General features: G+C 30.9%; 1 protein-coding gene across 1 annotated transcript; it reads left to right on the top strand.

Annotated features, from left to right (window-relative positions):
• LOC143084059 (uncharacterized) lies at positions 1 to 12990 on the top strand. The gene is made up of 3 exons (XM_076260477.1): positions 1 to 575; positions 9393 to 10034; positions 12963 to 12990. Exons 1-3 carry the CDS (start codon positions 508 to 510, stop codon positions 12988 to 12990), a joined length of 738 nt encoding a protein of 245 aa, XP_076116592.1. The 5' UTR covers positions 1 to 507.
• Positions 12991 to 16888: the final 3898 nt, after the last annotated feature.

Raw genomic sequence — 16888 nt, 5'->3', positions numbered from 1 at the left:
TTGAATACATATTTTTATAGGTTTCTTTTTTTTTGTTGAGAAAATTACATTTTTTTTGTGTAAACAGAATTCCTTTTCTCCTTAAGTCTTCAGTTACTGTGGTTTTGGGTTACAAAACAGGATGAACTGCCATAGGATTGGTTGAATGCAGTGGTCAGGTGGTCATGTCTATAGAAGCAATCCTTGAATTTAAATAATTTTTTGTTTCTTTTCAGTTTTGCTCTTTTTTTTGTCACATTTAAAAAAAAAATCTGTCTTTATTTTGGTTGGGTTGATTAATTAATTATCTTTTTTGGGTTGAGAAAATTCATATTTTTATCAACTTTTTAAAGGTGAGTGTTTAAATTTGTTATAAAAAAAGTAAAAACTTAACAATAAGTGGTTAGATTTCAGGATTGTTTCATATATTTTTTAGATTGTATTTTTTCATGAACAAATTTTCACCATTGGTTTCAATTTTTGTTTTCAGCCCACATATAGAGAATACATAGCGAATAACATAGAGAAATGGCAATGAACGCAGTAAACGACTTAGTAGCAGTTTTAGGAAACGGCCTACCTCCAGTTGCTCCACGGTAAGTTATATTATTTTACAATCTCTTTTCATAGAAAAATGTAACCTCAATGAATTAGTAAACAAGCAAAAAGTGGTACTGACCAGTAGATTATTGCACATTCTTGTGAAAAAGATGAAATGGTGCTACATTGTATGTAATATATAAAAAAGAAGATGTGGTATGATTGCCAATGAGACAACTATCCACAAAAGACCAAAATGACACACACATTAACAACTATATAGGTAACCGTACGGCCTTCAACAATGAGCAAAGCCCATACGGTCTCTTGATACATAGTTCAAGGGTGCAAAATAAACTCCCTACAGAAACACACAAAACTTATATTGGTATTTTGCACCCATGGTCATTCTCAGTTTAATTTCTGTGTTTTAAAGTTTTTAAAACTTTAATAGTTTTTATACGCCTGTCAAAATTTTGACAAGACGTATTATGGTATACAAATGTCCGGTGTCCGTCCGTCTGTCCGGCGTAAACATGTCGCACCGTAACTTGAGAACGACTTATCCAAATTTCATGAAACTTAATATAGTTGTGTCTTATGATGGTCAAATGATCTGTATACTTTTTGGTGAAAATAAGATTTAAACTTTTTGAGTTACGGCACTTTGTAACTAAAACAGGGGTGTGTTTTTTTTCACATGTCGCACCGTATCTCAAAAACGTTTCTTGATTATTGCTTAAAACTTTACACACTTCTTAGTTATATTAATCTTAATATCTGTAGAGTGGGGGGCCCATATTCGCCGGGGACACAATTTCGCCGTTTTATGATTTTGAGGTGTAAACACTTCAAAGGATGGCTGAAATGGAAGAAATATGCCAATAAATTATGATTTTATAACAAATATGATTATTTTTTAAACTTAAACAAAATTACGGCACTTACTGCAAAAGATCGAAAAACGGACAACGATTTTCGGTCAATTTCCTGAATGAAAAACAGGATTTTCATAGATTTTTTTCTTAGCATTTTTTTGACTGATTGGCCTAAATTTCTGTTTTCTACACCTTTGAAATGTCTGCTGTTCATCTATAATGAAATATATTTGATAAATATTATATAAAACTGCAGTAATTTGGTTTTAAATAGATGTGTAAAAACGGCGAATATGTGTCCCCCATTGACAAAACTTCAGGAAATTTCAAACACCTTTTAATCTAACTTTACAGATGATTATTTTCAAACAAACATGTTTTCAAGCTTAGGAATGTTTTGCATTTGAAGTTATCTTCATATAGAAATATCAGTATACTTCAAAAACATATAGACCTGAACATAAACTGTAGAAAACATGGAAAGATATGGCAAAAATGAGCACCCCACTCTATACTTTTTGGTGATGATTCAAAATTTCATTTTTGAGTTTTTGAGTATTTTATAAAAAAGGGGGAGGTTTTTTTTACATGTCGCGCCGTATCTCAAAAACGATTTATGATTATTGCTTAGAACTTTACACACTTCTTTGTTATATTAATCTAAAGATCTGTATACTTTTTGGTGATGATTCAAAATTTCATTTTTGAGTTATTGAGTATTTTGTAAAAAAGGGGGAGGGTTTTTTTACATGTCGTGCTGTATCTCAAAAACGATTTATGATTATTGCTTAAAACTTTACACACTTCTTTGTTATATTAATCTAAAGATCTGTATACTTTTTGGTGATGACTCAAAATATCATTTTGAGTTATTGAGTATTTTGTAAAAAAGGGGAGGTTTTTTTTTTACATGTCGCGCCGTATCTCAAAAACAATTTATGATTATTGCTTGAAACTGTACACACTTCTTTGTTATACTAATTTAAAGATCTGTATACTTTTTGGTTTGATTCAAAATTTTATTTTAGTGATATTTGTAAAAAAAAAACAGGGTGGGGGGGGGGGGGTGTTCACATGTCCCGCCGTGTCTCTAAACAATAAATGGTTATTGCTTAAAACTTCCTCAGAAACTATTTATGATTATTGCATAAAACTTCCACACAAGACGTCGGGCGTATCATGCGCTCATGGCGCAGCTGTTTATTATAAACTATACTGGATTTCAACCAGACTTGGACAGAAGCTTGTTTATGATCATAAGATAGTATCCAGAAGTAAATTTTATAAAAACAAAATACCATTTTTTCCCTATTTTACTTAGAAATGGACTTAGATTTTATGCCAGGAAACAACACATATTCACTCTGTGGTTAAATTGTTAAAAGACTTCTGAACTTCTGACAAATTCACCCAACCCCATCAAAAAAAGCATTTATGATTAATATGTCAACAGTATTGAGTGAGAGAGAAAAAAAGGTTTTAACATGTTTTCACTATCAAACTTTTTCTTTGATGTAGATTTTATTTTAAGGAGAAATATAGGTTACAATTCAACAGTTAAAGTGGAAAAAAATCAAATGTTTAACAAATTGTTTTAAAAGATTTAAAGGAATTTCAGACATAAACTTGTTATTTTGCTTAAAAGGACTAAAAAATAAAGGGGACTTAATTTGCAAGTTTCATTTTTTGTCTTCCCTTTAAACAAAATATTGCTTCAACAATTCATTTAATTTTAAACAAAATAGAGTGGACCGAAATAAAAAAGTTGTCATGGATCTATTCAAGTGGATAATTTAACAGCGTTGGCTAATTTTACGACTTGTAAACCAATATAAAAGTTTGAATGTTTCATGTGTTATTATCTCCTTACACTTGTCAATGTTAAACAAATAATATCTGACATGGAAATATAATGACTTATTAAAGTCAATAATTAGTTTTCAATATCGGCTAACTTCATGACCCATGTATACACAGTACATGTATATAAAAAGCTCAGAAAGAACTGCATAAAATTGTGACAACTTTTGTCTTCTAAAAAGGATTTAATATTAAAGTACAAAAATGGACAGTCGGTATTCGAATTCGTCAAAATTATCTCCCCATTATGCTAGCTAATTTTTACAATCATCAAACTGGAAGCCATTGTATGGATAAATGGCTGCTAGTTTAGCTCATGAAAACTGATAAAACATTTTCCACATACATGTAGCACCATTATGATCCTAATATATGCCAGTTGTATTTTAAATGTATCCATTATAGCTATTGAGCATCATTTCTGCATTTAGTCAACTAAGGACTATTGTCCGAAGGGCTAAGTGAGCTTTTCTCATCACTTGGCATCTGTCGTCTGGTCCGTCGTCATCGTTAACTTTTCACATTTTGAACTTCTTCTAGATAACCGCTCAATGGAATGGCACCAAATATGGCATGAATGTTCCTTATGAGAGACTAACCATGTGTTGTTACTTTGTAGCCGATCCATCATCCAAGATGGCCACCAGCGGGGGACTTAGTTTAACAAAGGACCCCATGGGAAATACATACAAATATCTTCTTTTAGAGAACTACTGAATGGAATGAAACCAAACATGACATAAATGTTCTTTATGAGATGCTGACCAAGTTTTGTTACTTTGTAGCCGATCCATTATCCAAGAGGGCCGCCAGCAGGGAACTTAATTAAACATAGGACCCTATGGAAAAAACATACAAATGTCTGAATGGTATGAAGGCAAACAAAGCAATATAAAAACAAATTTGGCCTCAAACATCATTATAAGTTTCTGTTACAATTTTTCCATTTTTCCATATTATTTCAAAATCCCAAGTAGAATCAGGTGAACGACACAGTCTCCTGAGAGCCTCTAGTTTTAATAGCTTGCCATTCGCCGGAAATATTTTCCTTATGCAAAGTGACCTTAGCTTGAACCTGCTCGTAAAAATCTAGTGATCGTAATAAGCATGGATCTGTCACTGAAATAAGCTATTGTATGATTTTTTGCTTTTTTGTTGATTGTTGACAAACCGGTGTCAATCGTGAAACTGCGGCTTCACAACACAAACTTTAATTACCTGCCATATTTTCACAAAAACACTGACTGAACGGAAAAAAATTGACGATTGTACGAAATTTATGCGCTAAAAAATGATAAAATCGTGCACAAAAGATTAAGTTTATCATGTATATGCATTGGTTCAAGAATTGGAATAATATTATTTTTCATCTTGTCTCTCGTTTCATATGACTTTAACATTAAAAAAACTTTCTTAAACTATCATAGATTTGTCCCAAACTTGGACAGAAGCTTGTTTATGAGTATGAGCAGGGGGGATCGTAAAAGGGGGGGGGGGGTTCCAACTACATGCTCCCATTCAAATGCATTGATCGTCCCCAAAAAAGGAGGGGTTCTAACAAATTTTACCATTCTTGAGTTATGTCCCTTTATAATGTTATATCATCTAAGTCTTATGGACAAATTCTTCATTTATTTGTAGTTTACATTTAAAGTCTTTGATTAAAATTAATAAGACATCAATATCCTTCATAGAATTTTATAAAATGTTGGTTATTGATTTGGGGATGTATGGGTGTTTGGTCAGGCGGGCAGCCGCCAAATGTTGTCCGTGCACTTACTCATGAACTGTTCAACCAAAGCTTTTATTAATAATATGTTGTTACTGACAACCCAATTGAGGTCAAGTTCAATAATGATGATTTTGACTTTTCCTGTTTTAGGAGTTATGGTTCTTGAAAGATTGAAAAATGTGTTTCCAATCGTGTCATGCATTTACTCATTAACACTGTTCAAGCAAAGCTTTTCAAATTTATATATGGTGTTACTGATGACAAAATGGAGGTCAAGTAGTATAATGAGGATTTTTGCTTTTATCGATCAGGAGTTACAGTTCTTGAAATATTAAAAAAATCGTGTTTCTGGTTGTGTCTGCATTTACTCATAGACCATTCAACCCATGCTTATTGAATTTTAATATGTTGTTACTGATGACAAAATGATGGTCAAGTTTGATATTCATGATTTTCACTTATATTGATCTGGAGTTATGATTCTTGAAAGATTGAAAAATTGAGTTATGGTTCTTGAAAGATTGAAAAAATTGTGTACCATAACTTGGAAAATTAAAATGTCAAATGTTGACGAAACAGACGAAAAAAACCCATGCTGTATCAAATATTCAATCAAAATTCAAATTGAGAGCTGTTTTAAGCTTAAATGTTGTTTATACACTTGCTCAACTGTTTGATCTCTGCAAGACAATCTGGTTTGCTGTCTCTTGTTTTCATTGTTTCCCACTATCCACCAACTAACAAGATTGATTGATGAAAAGGAATAAATTTTGTCTCCAAAAAATACCCTGACTAAAATATTTTCGAAGTTGCAAATAGATATATTCCGGAGGGGCAGAGAATAGTCTTATTTATTTATGACGTATTCATATATTGATGTCATTATTATAAGTCTTGTTTTTATTTCAAACTGGCCAATATAATGAGTAACCAAAGAATCTTCATCCAGGTCAGGATACAGATGAAAATTGTTTTGTACATTTTACCTATCAGAAAATGTATGCCCAATAATTCTAGCATTCATCAAGTTCAAGATTTATAAGTAGTCTTTTAAATGCAAACCTGCCCATATTAAGATAATTGAATAAAAAACACAGCAACAATTTGACCCTTTATCATTATATGATAAGATGATAAACTTGGGACCTCACAGGAGAGAGACTAAGTAAATATCTGACATTATGGTGATACCCAACACTACAGGGAGATAACTCTGTAAATTCAGCTAAAACGTTAATCATATTGAATTGTTAAGAAAGTTTTCAATGATCAAAATTAGTGTTTGTCAAAATGCTATGTATATCCAATGAAATTTTTCCAAGAAAGTGATTGGTTGAAGTCCACACTTCGGACAATTACTAAAAATCGCTTCAACCAACTTTTATGAAACTTTGTTGAATTGTTTATATCTATTGACGTAAGCTCCCTTTTGATTTTTATAAATTTCAGATTCATGTTATGAAGTTTTATTCTTAAATAAAGGGTGAATGTCCAGTTTTCGGACAATCACTCAAAAAGGATTCCATCAACTTTAATGAAAATTTGGTGAATTGTTTATCTATTGACCTATGCTACAGCAGGTGTATCATGAGTGTGCTTATAGCACCCTTTTTATATTTTTTTCAAAGGGTCAAAGCTAATATTGTGTCAAAATTTTATGAAAATTAAACAAGCCAAATTTTATTTTAGTTAATGTGTTGGGTACAAGCTTAAGGGGACTTTACTAAGGCATTCTAATGTAGAAGTTTTGTGTTCAAATGTCTTTGTACATGTATAAGCAGACATGCCAAAAATAACATGTAAAGTAAAGTCACTTATCTGTTTTGAAATCAACAAGATGTTAGATTTTAAGTTTCTGAGTTGCAGGGTTTTATTCATAAAAAAGGGGTATTTTCCAGTTTTCCGGAAAAAAATTCCAATGCTTTCAGCAATTCTCATGAAACTTAAGTGAATTATTTATATCTATTGATGTAAGCTCTCTTGATTTTCATAAATTTCTTTTTATTGATATTGAGATCAAATTTAACTTTAATTGTTGAGTCTGACAACAGATTTACTATAAGTATTGAGCAACAGCACAGTGTATTACACAACAGCAAAAATCTTTAATTGAATATAATTTTTATAACCGATTTCAAGTTCTTTGACTACATTTAATCAGGGTTCAGGGTTGGACCTCTGCAGGTGTACCTAGTTGTTCTCAGAGAAGCATTTCATTCCCTTATAGAGAAAACATTAAACAATAGAATTGGTTAATAATTCAATGAGAGTAATTCATTTTATAAATTGCACAGAAAAATAACAAATAAAAAGACGATTATGGGGTCACATGCCTTTACTTACTATTCAATTTGTCCTGTAAATTTTGATACAATTATCTCCCCTTGATTTTAAAAAGATTTTTCTGAAAAACAACACTTAATTTTTTGACAGTTAAAACCTTTATTTCAAGTTTTAGATGGTCAAATTATTATCATTAAACTTTCAAAATTTCAAAATTTCATGTACAGTCAGAGACTCGACCCCTTCTTTTTCTGTCAATTATCAGCAAATATTTTGTATACTGTGGATTCATTATTATTGTTGGATACAAGTTTTTGTGGTTTTGTAGCATTTACCATTGTACCACAAATCAAATGTTCAACAAATTACAAATTTTCTATAGGGTTTGCATGGAAAGACTGGAAAAACAACGAAATCAAATATCCATGAAAAAGCAAGTTTTCCTTAATACATGAAAATTGATACCCACTAAAACGAACCCCCCTGGCTACGGGTATGGTTCCCCTTTAAAATGTTTGCCTCATGAACATCGGTCACCATGAATGGTTCTTGAATGTTTTTCCAGCCATTCTTTATATTATCTAGATATAAATGGTATGATTGCCATTAATACAAATATTAACACCTTGGAATAAAGATAGCTGGACTATTAATAGGAGATCTCTTTTTACATATAACCTTCAAAAAACAACAAAATCCTATGCTGAAGTGTTATATCTGAAAGTCCAAGATGACAAAATATGAAACACTTTTGTTGAATAGCCTGATTAAGACAGTAACATTATGAATTAAAAACGATGACAATCACAGGATTAAAGATTTTTTAAGGTGCAGTGTGGATTGGAAGTATTTGAGAAAGAAATATTCTGGCCAGTGGGCAAAACTGGAAATAGAATTAACATGAATATTCTTTCCAAACAAATACAGGATACAGCTGTGTACTAAAATAGAAATGAATAATTGCGTTTGCAAAAAAACATAAATATGAAAAAAAAATACAAAAAAAAAAAAATACTCCTCAGCTGTCTTGTGAAAGACTGTTTGCAGAAATGTTCCTAATAATTGTCACAGTTCAGAATATGCCTTATAAACTGGAATTTAAACCTTTAAGGTGATCTTTTCACTTACACCAAATTAATTTATTATGACAACTTATATAGCCTAAAACAATGGAACACTAAATCACTTATATGAGGTTATAATTTTCATTTTGGGTACAGACAGGGAAAGCAGGATGTTTGATGCGATTTCAAAATGGCTGAAATTTTAAACTACAATATATTGTCATAATGAAACACATATATATATTTATATTTCTCTAATTCGAAAATAAACTGACAACGCCATGTCTAAAAATGAAAAAGACAAACAGACAAACAATAGTACACACGACACAACATCGAAAACCAAAGAATAAGCAACACAAACCCCACCAAAAACTAGGGGTTATCTCAGGTGTGGCGGAAGGGTAAGCAGATCTGCTCCACATGTGGTACAAGTGTATTCATGACATCACAAGTAAGACAAATTGGGACTTGCCACAAACTTGAATGAAAACTTGTTAATATAAGATAGAAGACAATATAACTCGTATATTGACAAAACATCGAATTTACCTTTCTGACTCTGATATTTAGTATGTTTTTAATTCGCCTTTTCAGAATCTAAAGAACTATGGGTAATCTAATTGCTTGTACACCAAAGTAAAAATAACGTCACATCATCGGTTGAATTCCAATTGTTTAGGACTCTTAACCAATCAAGACGCTTTGGTGTACGCTTTTTTTGCCTGTTTTTTAAATGTTGATGCTTTAAAAATCATGCATGAAAATTTGAAAAAGGCCTATACCTTACTTGCGCCTTGAACTATGAATTCTTATTTTCTGAGTGAACAATTTCTATTATTTTCTTTGTCACTGTAAATTCAGAATTTGTGATTTTTTTTTTAAATGAATAATTTGGTACTTTCTAAAAAAATCACAATTATAAATAGATGCAATAATTTCTGAATTTACAGTATCTCAATGACCTTGTTTCATAATCAATTTGACATGTGATTGTTATGATAAAAAAAAGTGGGAAAGCAGAATATGTATTATATTCAATATATTATATTTCAGTGTGAGGACCTACGTGGACAACCAGATGAACAGGCGTCTCCAACGAGTTGGTATGCCATACGGATATGTGGCTCCACGACTAGAGGCACCACGATGCTCTCGTCGTCTTTTAGGGTTGGAGCCAGAACCAGTACTTCTCCCAGTTGCGTCTCCTGAGCTGCCAAGAAATGATCAACCTGAACATTTCGAAGCAGTTATTGTACCTCGGGCACGATTATTCTCCGTCATGGTTCCTGAAGCAGCTATTCAAATAGCTGATGACGAGGATGATATGGTTGAGGTTGAGATAGCTGGCGAGGAGCTCTCGGTTCTGGAGTCAACTCTGGAGGAGGTCATCGAGCTGTCTCTGCTGTGTGGTACGGACACAACGGTGGAGGAACCAGCCGACTGGTTCCTGGAGAAGACAGTGTCTTTCCTGCCAACAGAGGAGGAGACTGTTTTGTTCGAGGAGGTAGTGGATGAGGATGCAACAACCAACCATGCTGAAGAGACTGTCTGGTATGGTCCTGAAGAGGTTGAGGTTCCAGCCACTCCAGTCACACCGTATGTTGTTAAAGGTAATGATGTAGGTGTTCCTTTGGACTGGGAGGTAATCCCTGCTCCAGTGGTTGAGGTTGCTCCTGTCCCTGAGGCAGCTGGGAGGTTTGTTGGGTGGAGACAGGTGGCTAGAGTCTTAGGCTGCCTTGTTACTTCATACCAAACTGTCTCAGCTGTCTAATTTTTTGGTTAATTTTTGGTAAATACATATACATTTTGTATATTTTCTTAAAAAATGGAAAATTGGAAAAGTATAAATTTTTGCTTTAGTTTAAAAAAAAAAGTTTGGAAAAGTATAAATTTTTGTTTTAGTTTAAAAAAAAATGTTTGGAAAAGTTAATTTTTGAAACTTGAACTTTTTGTTTTGATTTATGGTCATTCCGTTTATTTTTGAAAGATTTTCATTCTTTGCTAAGTAACACAATTTCTTCAAACTTCAAAAGATTTTTTTTTTAATTTTGGCTATTTAATCATTAAAGGTTTTAAGAAAATATTTTGTTGTAATTTAAATGAAAGTTTTTAATGTTTAATTTACTTTACTTGGAAATTTATAAAGAGTGTGTGTCTGTGTTTTTGTAATGTGACTGTTCTTTTTATCCAACACATGTTAAACTGTCAAAATGGATCACCATAATTATCAGTCAGGTCAAGGTCAATCAGTATAGATATCCAATCATTTCAGGTCAACATTTTCGTTTAAAGTTTGGTCATAAGTTAGAGGTTAAAAGTTCAGGTCAACATTGACAAGAAAAGAATGGTCATTACTCCTTTATAGGGTAGAGGTCTACTATAGAGTTAAGATCAAACTATTTGTAAGAATGGTTATATATAAGGTCAAAGATATGCAGTGTTAGGTCAAGGTCAATGTTTACTTCTACAGAATGATTATATCTGTTAGCAGGATCACAGATATGATTAATTGCTTAAAAGCAACAAGCACATGTAAGAAGCATATTCCTGCTAAACAGCTTTAAATATGTGTACTTATTTTCACAAATAAGAACAAAAATAGGTCCCTTCCCCAAGGGTTGACTGGGGTATAGAAATATGGTCATCCCTTGGTCTTCATTTGACCGGCAGTAAAACGCTTGCCAAAGATTAGCCACCCTTTAGTTAATACATAGCCACATCCTGTTAAAATTTAAAATTAAAAAGTTGCATCTAATACGAGAGTAACTTTTAACCCGAAGTGAGACAGAGAAACAAACGAACAGACAGACAAAGGAACGGACCAACAAACAGACGAACAGGTAAGACCAGAAAATTTTGATGAAAAATACAAAATATTTCCTTTGACTCCGTTAAAACATTTAAATTGTCACCACCCTTTAGAAAGAAAATGAACATTAAGTCCCCTACATAAATTTCTTAGTTTAAATAAAGGGAATTTTTTTCTGCAATTTTCACTTCTGGATGAAAGGATAAAATTACCACTTCTGTTTCATTATTCATTGAGAGCATTTATAAAAAAGTAACAGATCAGAAGTAAAACAAAAAATGAAAATATCACTTATTTCCTATTAAACATCCCAAAAATTTCACATTTGTTCATTTTAACCTTGACCACTCTTTTAAAATTTAATAAAATATTAAATAAGGTTTCTGTATCTGAATTTGGCAGCTTCTGATAAATTAAAGAATATATTTGGTATATATAAATCAATGAGGGGTACTAAACAAACAACAAAAACAAGGCGTCTTTAGGTCAACATAGTCTTCAACAAAGATAGGGATCTATACAATTTGTTCAGTGTTTATAGTTTAAAATTCATCAACAAAATATCTATAAAGAAAAATGTCGACAAAATTTACTAAATATATAAATATCTATTAAAAGAAAAAAAGTCAACAAAATATACTAAATATCTCGAAAGAAAAAAGTCCACAAAATTTACTAAATATTTCTAAAAGAAAAAAGTCGACATAATTAACTAAATATCTATAATGAAAGAAGTCCACAAAATTTACTAAAAAAAGAAAGTCCACAAAATTTACCAAATATCTATAAAGAAAAAGTCCACAAAATTTACTAAATATCTATAAAGAAAAAAGTCCACAAAATTTACTAAATATCTATAAAGAAAAAAGACCACTAAATTTACTAAATATCTCTAAAAAAAAAAAAGTCCACAAAATTTACTAAATATCTATAATGAAAGAAGTCCACAAAATTTACTAAAAAAAGAAAGTCCTTAAAATTAACTAAATATCCATAAAGAAAAAAGTCCACAAAATTTACTAAATATCTATAATGAAAGAAGTCCACAAAATTTACTAAAAAAAGAAAGTCCACAAAATTTACTATATATCTATAAAGAAAAAAGACCACTAAATTTACTAAATATCTCTCAAAAAAAAAAGTCCACAAAATTTACTAAATATCTCTAAAAGAAAAAAGTCCACAAAATTTACTAAATATCTATTATGAAAGAAGTCGCAAAATTTACCTAAAAAAAGAAAGTCCACAAATTTACTAAATATCTATACAGAAAAAAGTCCACAAAATTTACTAAATATCTTTAAAAGCAAAAAGTCCACAAAATATACTAAATATCTATAATGAAAGAAGTCCACAAAATTTACTAAAAAAAGAAAGTCCACAAAATTAACTAAATATCTATAAAGAAAAAAGTCCACAAAATTTGCTAAATATCTATAATGAAAGAAGTCCACAAAATTTACTAAAAAAAGAAAGTCCACAAAATTTACTAAATATCTATATAGAAAAAAGTCCACAAAATTGACTAAATATCTATAATGAAAGGAGTCCACAAAATTTACTAAATATCTATAAAGAAAATAGTCCACAAAATTTACCAAATATCTTCAAAGAAAAAAGTCCAAAAATTTACTAAATATCTATAAAGAATACTAAATATCTATAAAGAATAAAGTCTACAAAATTTACTAAATATCTATAAAGAAAAAAGTCTACAAAATTTACTAAATATCTTTTAAAAAAAAAAATAATAAAGCAAAATAATTTATAAAAATTTCTCTTGCAATTAAATAAGTTTAAAATTTTTAATTCAGCAAAAGATTTTGGCTTACAACAACTTGATGTGAATTATATTGCATTATTATAGTGTCTGAGTACAACATTATTACATAACTTGCTGGATTCAAATTTCATTTTTTTACAAAAATATAAAGTATATCCAAAGTTAACACTGGCAAGTCAAGTATAACAATGTATCTAACACTGCACAATCTGCATAAACCTGCATACCTGCATAGGATAATTAGCATTGCATATATAAATTAACATGTAAAGCTTATGCTGGCTTGCTGATGTTTTCTTTCATTGTTCTATTTAATTAACCCCTAGCCAAATATAGCAACATCTATTTAAAATTGACCTGGGACTTGGATTTTGGGCAGGTAGGGAGGAATAAGGGAAATACCTTGGCCTGGGATTTTAGGGCTTATAAAGAAAGGGGAGGGGAAACCTAAGGACTCTGGTGAAGTGGGGATATAAAAGGAGAGGGGAATCCCAGGGCCTGGTGTATTTGGGGAGATAAAAGAGGGAGAAGGTTACATCCACAGTCTGGTGAACTGGGGGAGATAAAAGAGGGAATGGGGAAATAGTTGCTGTTCATTGAATGAAGTAAGTTATGTGTTAATGTTGTATTCACATTGTTGTGATGATTGTATTGTTGCTTTGAAGTTTGTGGAGCACATATACCCCAGTAATTTTGGATAGAAATGATAATGAAAAAATATTCCTGTTTAAACTTTCAGTTTTTAATAAAGATGAATATTCAATTGTTCAAATTAACTATTAAAGTGGTCTTTCTTAAAGTTGTCAAATAAGAACCAAAGTGTACCTTTTAAACTTTAAAATATGAATTGAACATTTAATTAGAAACCTTTGGTTTAAACATTTATGCGTGTTTCTGAATTCCTGTCATTAAAATTGAGTAAATAAAATCTCACTCTATTTAAACAATTTTGTGTTGTAAAAAAACCCACAAAAACATACAAATAAGTACTTGACCTATAGTATAGAAACTTGTTTTTGTTGGAGACTATATTGACCTCTAGGGTCCAGGTTTTTTGTGTTGTTTAGTTGCGGTCTCAATAACATAATCCCTAAAAAGTTATTTTCCATTAATAATAGACAAAGGACAAATTATAAAAATCCCAGAATATCCTAATCATTCATATAAACTTATAACTGTTAATTTTCCTTCAAAATATGTTTCACACATCTCCTTCGTTTAGATAAATTTCAAAGTAAAACAGAAAATGGAAGCCAAATAATTAAAATTTAGATCAATTGAAATAGCCTCCCCACTTAAAAAAAAAATAAAGAACAAATTTTAACAGAAAAAAGGGGGAGGGAAACCTAAAGATACAGAATTTAAATAAAGTGATAAAAAGATCCTCCATCCTTTTCTAAACTTCTTTTTAAAGTTTTAAACTTGGTAAATTAGATGTCCCCTGAATTTAGAGTATCCATGGGAACATGTCCCATTTTTACCAGAAATTAATATACCCATAGGAACATTACAGTACATGTTCCTCTTCAAAGTAATAAAGGTATCCATAGGAACATCACATCACATGTTCCTCTCCAAAGTAATGAAGGTATCCATAGGAACATCACATGTTCCTCTTCAAAGTAATAAAGGTATCCATAGGAACATCACATCACATGTTCCTCTCCAAAGTTATGAAGGTATCCATAGGAACATCACATGTTCCTCTTCAAAGTAATGAAGGTATCCATAGGAACATTTCATGTTCCGCTCAAAAGTAATGAAGGTATCCATAGGAACATCACATGTTCTGCTCAAAAGTAATGAAGGTTTATATAGGAACATCATATGTTCCTCTTCAAAGTAATAAAGGTATCCATAGGAACATCACATGTTCCACTCAAAAGTAATGAAGGTATCCATAGGAACATCACATGCTCTGCTCAAAAGTAATGAAGGTATCCATAGGAACATCACATGTTCCTCTCCAAAGTAATGAAGGTATCCATAGGAACATCACATGTTCCTCTCCAAAGTAATGACAGAATTGGCTTTACAATGAACTTTGAACTCAAAGACATGGATACACATGTTTCAGAAAAGTAAGCTTGGTACCTATATCTCTTTTCACACTTTTGTTATTTTTAAATAATTTGTAAATTTAATTGTAAATGTAACATATTTAAGTTGTCAATTTTTTGTGTAAAAAGGGGAATGACCATATAAACTGTTTTTTATTATTTTTGTTAAAGATTTTCAAAAGGAAACAAAAAAATTATTTATGAAAATGTGAATAGTGTCAAATGTGTATATATATATATATATAGTTTTAAGAAAAATATAAAAAAAAAAAAAAAAAATGCATGGGTGATGGTTTTTAATGATTTTAAGAAAAATGAAAAAAAAACAAAAAAATGCATGGGTGATGGTTTTTAATGATTTTAAAAAAAATAGATAAAAAAAAAAGAAAAAAAAATGCATGTTACTAATGATTTTAAGAAAAATAGAAAAAAAAGAAAAAAATGCTTTGGGTTTAATTATATCATGATGCAGAAATGGGTCCATTTAATATTTTAACTTGAATTTGGGATTTATTTATATCATGATATGGAATGGATACATTCTTTTAACTTGAATTTTGGATTTAATTAATATCATGATACCGATTGGATACATTTCTTTTAACTTGAATCTGGGGGAATTAATTATATCATGATACGGAATGGATACATTTCTTTTAACTTGAATCTGGGGGAATTAATTATATCATGATACCGATTGGATACATTTCTTTTAACTTGAATCTGGGGGAATTAATTATATCATGATACCGATTGGATACATTTCTTTTAACTTGAATCTGGGGGAATTAATTATATCATGATACAGAATGGATACATTCTTTTAACTGGAATTTGGAGGATTTGATAATATCATGATACAGAATGGATACATTCTTTAAACTTGAATTTGGAATTTAATGATATCATGAAACAGAATGGATACATTCTTTTAACTGGAATTTGGAGGATTTAATTATATCATGATACGGAATGGATACATTCTTTTAACTTGAATTTGGAATTTAATGATATCATGAAACGGAATGGATACATTCTTTTAACTTGAATTTGGAGGATTTAATAATATCATGATACAGAATGGAATCTAACATTCTTTTAACTTGAATTTGGAATTTAATGATATCATGAAACGGAATGGATACATTCTTTAAACTGGAATAATGGGGATTAAAATAAACCCTTTAAAAAAGTGGGGTTTACTGTTTTACCTCTGTCTGTCTGTCCATCATTCAGTCTGTCAGCATCAACAATCGTAACAAGGATTTCTGAAATTTGGTTCAGTGTTGAAAAATGCAGCTTTACTGTGTTACCTAACACTTGTATCATTTACACATGATAGCTAAGTTGAAAATTTTCGTCACTTATTCTCCGGAACGTCAATACAAGGATTTCTGAAATTTGGTTCAGTGTTGATATAATGCAGCTATACTGTGTCATGCGTTTTTAGATTCATCACTCAACAACTTCCTGTTTACTGAACATAGTATCATTTACACATGTTAGCTAAATTGAAAATTTTCGTCACCTTGTTCTTCGGAACTTCAATACAAGGATTTCTGAAATTTGGCTCAGTGTTGATATAATGCAGCTATACTGTGCCATGCGTTTTCAGATTCATCACTCATCAACTTCCTGTTTACCGAACACTTGTATCATTTACGCATGATAGCTTAAAAGTTGAAAATTTTCGTCACCTTATACTCAGGAATTTTAATACAAGGATTTCTGAAATTTGATTCAGTGTTGATAAAATGCAGCTATACAGTGCCGTGCGTTTTTAGATTCATCATGCACTCAACAACTTCCTATTTACCGAACACTTGTATCATTTACACATGATAGCTAAGTTGAACATTTTCGTCACCTTTTTCATGAGGAACTTCAATACAAGGAT

Source organism: Mytilus galloprovincialis, chromosome 7, assembly GCF_965363235.1.
Source record: "Mytilus galloprovincialis chromosome 7, xbMytGall1.hap1.1, whole genome shotgun sequence".
Taxonomy (NCBI): Eukaryota; Metazoa; Mollusca; class Bivalvia; order Mytilida; family Mytilidae; genus Mytilus; species Mytilus galloprovincialis.
Note: the sequence above shows the minus strand (reverse complement) of the source record. Positions and strands in the feature narration are given on the sequence as shown.

Bases quoted from the DNA above. Each gene is read 5' to 3' on its own strand.
- LOC143084059 (XM_076260477.1), top strand. From the start codon at position 508: ATGGCAATGAACGCAGTAAACGACTTAGTAGCAGTTTTAGGAAACGGC. The intron at 576-9,392 runs GTAAGTTATATT...ATTATATTTCAG, and splicing joins CTACCTCCAGTTGCTCCACG to TGTGAGGACCTACGTGGACA. The intron at 10,035-12,962 runs GTTTGTTGGGTG...TTTTTAATTCAG, and splicing joins GTCCCTGAGGCAGCTGGGAG to CAAAAGATTTTGGCTTACAA.